The following is a 4,710-nucleotide window of genomic DNA, read 5'->3' on the forward strand; positions in this document are numbered from 1 at the left end:
CGGGTGTGTGCGTGTTAGCGCGCACGGAACAATTGCGTGAACGACGCAGGATTTTTATTTTGAGGACCAAACCCGTCCGTCGGTCTCCGGTGCCGTGCCCGGTCCTGGTCCCCGGACAGCCTTCCCGGGGGGATGCGCTGAAGACGCGGCACCCTGATGGTGCGGACGGCGCGCGGGGGTTCACACGGTTCGACGGGTGCGGCGGCGGCGGCGGCGGGCGGCGCGGGCGCAGCGCATCCACCGGAGATGAGCGGATTCCCCTGTTTTTCCGCGCGAGTCGGTGCGTGACAATGACCCTCCACCGCGCCGCACCAGCCGAGCCCGACACACCCGAGAGAAGCGACGCCCGTTCGATATGCACGAGAGGCCGTCCCTCCAGGACCGCTGAAGACAGACCCGTGTACCGGGGACGGTGATGGAGCTGTCCGAGGTGCGGTGCTCGAGCGCCGGTGAGGAGCTGTACGCCGTCAACCGGACGCCGAGCGGCGGGCGGCCCAAGCGGCTGCTGTGGCAGAACGCGGTGCGGCACATCACCGAGCAGCGCTTCATCCACGAGCAGGGCGGGAAGGGAGCTCCGCCGGAGGAGCCCCGAGACCCGGGCGACCGCAAGCAGTCCGCGGGCCGGAGCTCGGTAGGAGACCGGCACAACAACGGCGGCACCAAGGTGTTCCCGGAGCGCGCCAGCAGCGACCTGGGCTTCCTGCAGATCGACTGCGCGCCCAGCAACTCGGACTTCTTCCTCAACTGGGGCTACACGTACCGGGGCGTGATCTTCCCCACGCTGCGGAACTCCTTCAAGTCCCGGGACCTGGAGCGGCTCTACCAGCGCTACTTCCTGGGCCAGAGGCGCAAGTCGGTGGTAGTGATGAACATCCTGGACGTGGTGACCAAGCTCACCCTGCTGGTCCTGCACCTCACGCTCGCCTCGGCGCCCATGGACCCGATCAAGGGCACTCTGCTGGGCTTCTTCACGGGCATCGAGGTGGTGATCTGTGCCTTAGTGGTGGTCCGCAAAGACACGACGTCCCACAGCTACTTGCAGTACAGCGGCGTGGTGACCTGGGTGGCCATGGCCACGCAGATCCTGGCGGCCGGGCTGGGGTACGGCCTCCTGGGGGACGGGGTGGGCTACGTGCTCTTCACCCTCTTCGCCACCTACAGCATGCTGCCCCTGCCCCTCACCTGGGCCATGCTGGCCGGGCTGGCCACCCCGGCGCTGCACGTCACGGTCCAGCTGCTCATCCCCCAGAACGCACACCCCTCGACCAAGCAGGTAGGTGAAGCTCCGGGCCGACTACACCCTCAAGGGACCCTCACTACACCCAGACTGCACCCTCACTACGCCCAGACTGCACCCTCACTGCACCCCTACTCCACCCTGATTGTACCCTTACTACACTCTGACTACACCCTCACTACACCCTCACTACACAATGACACCCCCACTGAAGCCCTGCGGTCTGCTGCTGCGTGCTCAGTCAGTATGAAAATGTGCCTTTTTGAAACCTAAAATAATTTGATAGATAGAGTCAAACGACTGGGCTGATCTCGTGCTTATTTATCATCTTAAGTATGGTGTATTACTATGATAAGATTATTATTATTATTATTATTATTATTATTATTATTATTATTATTATTATTATTATTATTATTATTATTATTATTAATAATAATAATAATAATAATCATAATAATAACAACATTCATAATCATAATAATAATATTGTATATATGTATATGTATTATTATCATCGCTATTATTGTGATTATGATTATGATTATTATTATTATTATTATTATTAATAATAATAATGATAATCATCATCATCATAATCATCATAATCATAATCATAATCATAACCATAACAATGATATTCATAATATTCATAATCATAATCATATTATACATGTATCATTATTATTATTATTAGTATTATTATTATTATGATGATGACGATGATGATGATGATGACAATTATTAATTATTAATTATTAATTATTAATTATTAATTATTAATTATTAATTATTAATTATTAATATGAGGTCCAGACTGGGTTCCAGCACCGGGGACTGGAGAGCTCCCGGTGCTGGAACCCACATTGTTTGCTTTAGTCAGACCTCATTCTCTATGAACGTGTTGATGTTTTGTGGTGATGGGACAATATTTAGAATGAATAGAAATCCCTAAAAATAAAATAATAAGACAAGTTATAAAGCTGTAGTTACCACAGCCACAGGCTGCTGGTGTTATATCTGATGTGCTCTGTCCGCTCTGTTCCACATTCGGTCCCCATGTTCCACACGGTCCTCTTGTTCCACATGTTCCACAAGGTCCTCACATTCCACATGGTCCTCATGCTCCACACCATCCTTAATGTTCCACATGGTCCTCTTGTTCCCCATGTTCCATATGTTCCACAAGGTCCTCAAGTTCCACATGGTCCTCATGTAACACATGTTCCTCAAGGTCCTCAAGTTCCACATGGTCCTCTTGTTCCTCATATTCCACACGCTCCTCATGTCCCACACCATCCTCATGTTCCACATGGTCCTCTTGTTCCTCATGTTCCACAAGGTTCTTATGTTCCACGCGGTCCTCATGTTCCACACGGTCCTCATGTTCTACACGGTCCTCATGTTCCTCATGGTCCTCATGTTCCTTATTTTCAACGTGGTCCTCATGTTCCTCATGTTCCACTCAGACTTAATGTTCCATATGTTCCTCATTTTTCACATGGTCTTCATGTTACTCATGTTCCACATGGTCCTCATGTTCCTCATGTTCCTCATGTTCCTCATATTCCACACACGGTCCTCATGTTCCACACAGTCCTCATGTCCCAAACCATCCCCATGTTCCACATGGTCCTCATGTTCCTCATTTCCCACACCATCCTCATGTTCCACATGGTCCTCATTTTCCACACAGTCCTCATATTCCACACAGTCCTCGTGTTCCACATGTTCCTCATGTTCCACAAAGTCCTCATGTTTCACAAAGTCCTCATGTTTCACACAGTCCTCATGTTCCACACAGTCCTCTTGTTCCACATGATCCGCATGTTCCACATGATCCTCATGTTCCACATGGTCCTCATGTTCCTCATGATCCTCATGTCCCTCACAGTCCTCATGTTCCACATGATCTACATGTTCCACATGATCCTCATGTTCCAAATGTTCCTCATGTTCCTCATGTTCCTCATGTTCCACATGTTCCTCATGTTCCACACAGTCCTCATGTTCCTCATGTTCCACACAGTCCTCATGTTCCATATGTTCCTCATGTTCCTCATGTTCCACATGTTCCTCATATATATAATACAATATAATATAGTACAATATAATATAATATATATAATACAATATAATATGATGTAATATATTACAATACAATATAATATAATACTATATAATAAAATACAATATGATAGGATTCAATACAATACTATACAATACAATTCAATATAATACAATATAATGTATAATAATATCATAAAATACGATATGATACGATACAATATAATACTCTCTCTCTTCCAGTGGAAATGGACTTGATATTATATTGTATATACTATGATATATATAGCGGGGATGGTAGCGGGGATGGTAGCTCAGGAGGTAGAGCTGGTGGTCTAGTGATGTAAAGGTTGCAGGTTGGATCCCAGGCTCCTCCTGCTAGCATGCTGTAGTGTCCTTGAGCAAGACACTTAACCCCTAATTGCTCCTGATGGCTGCGTCCGTCGGTGTTTGAACAATTGTAAGTCGCTTTGGATAAAAGCGTCTGCTAAATGTGATGTAAATGTAAATGTAAATGTAAATATACAGTATATATATATATAAATTCAGATTGTTATACATTTCTTTACTACAACACTCCTTAAAGACATTTCACTACATCACCATGGCACCGGAAGCAGCATCCAGACCATAATAGTCAGGATATCAATATCCTCAGTCCAGGATATTGATATCACAGCTCAAGCTCAAGTGAAGGACGCTAATGAAGGAACCAGGAGATGATAAAGTGATGGACACAACGCTGATACGGGTCATTAACTAAACCAAACAGCATTCTGGGAGTTTTCTGGTTGCTATAGCGACGGTTCACAGTGTTTTTTAGTCTCTGGTCCAAGGTCACCTTGGGTTTCAATCTGCATCACTTTGCTGCTCCACGTCTCCTGAGCATTCAAGTAATGCATTACATTCAAGTAATGCATTACAGTAAAGTAATGCATTACAGTAAAGTAATGTATGACAGTAAAGTATTTAATTACATTCAAGTAATGTATTACAGTGAAGTAATGTATTACAGTAAAGTATTTAATTACATTCAAGTAATGTATTACAGTGAAGTAATGTATTACAGTAAAGTATTTAATTACATTCAGGTAATGCATTACATTCAAGTAATGCATTACAGTAAAGTAATTCATTACATTCAAGTAATGTATTACAGTAAAGTAATGTATGACAGTAAAGTAATGTATTACAGTGAAGTAATGTATTACAGTAAAGTAATTCATTACATTCAAGTAATGTATTACAGTAAAGTAATGTATGACAGTAAAGTAATGTATTACAGTGAAGTAATGTATTACAGTAAAGTATTTAATTACATTCAAGTAATGTATTACAGTGAAGTAATGTATGACAGTAAAGTAATAAATTACAGTAAAGTAATTCATTACATTTCAGTAATTTCT

General features: G+C 44.5%; 1 protein-coding gene across 1 annotated transcript in view; it reads left to right on the top strand.

Moving 5' to 3' along the window:
* Positions 1-415: 415 nt before the first annotated feature.
* adcy8 (adenylate cyclase 8 (brain)) overlaps positions 416-4,710 on the top strand; it is a gene marked incomplete at both ends in the record, with an annotated part of 74,462 nt that continues 70,167 nt past the window's right edge. Inside the window, one exon of the mRNA XM_080010544.1 lies at positions 416-1,273. Coding sequence (XP_079866670.1) covers positions 416-1,273 — 858 coding nt within the window. The remainder of the gene's footprint in view (positions 1,274-4,710) is intronic.

Source organism: Zeus faber (assembly GCF_960531495.2).
Source record: "Zeus faber genome assembly, chromosome: 12".
NCBI classification, from domain to species: Eukaryota; Metazoa; Chordata; class Actinopteri; order Zeiformes; family Zeidae; genus Zeus; species Zeus faber.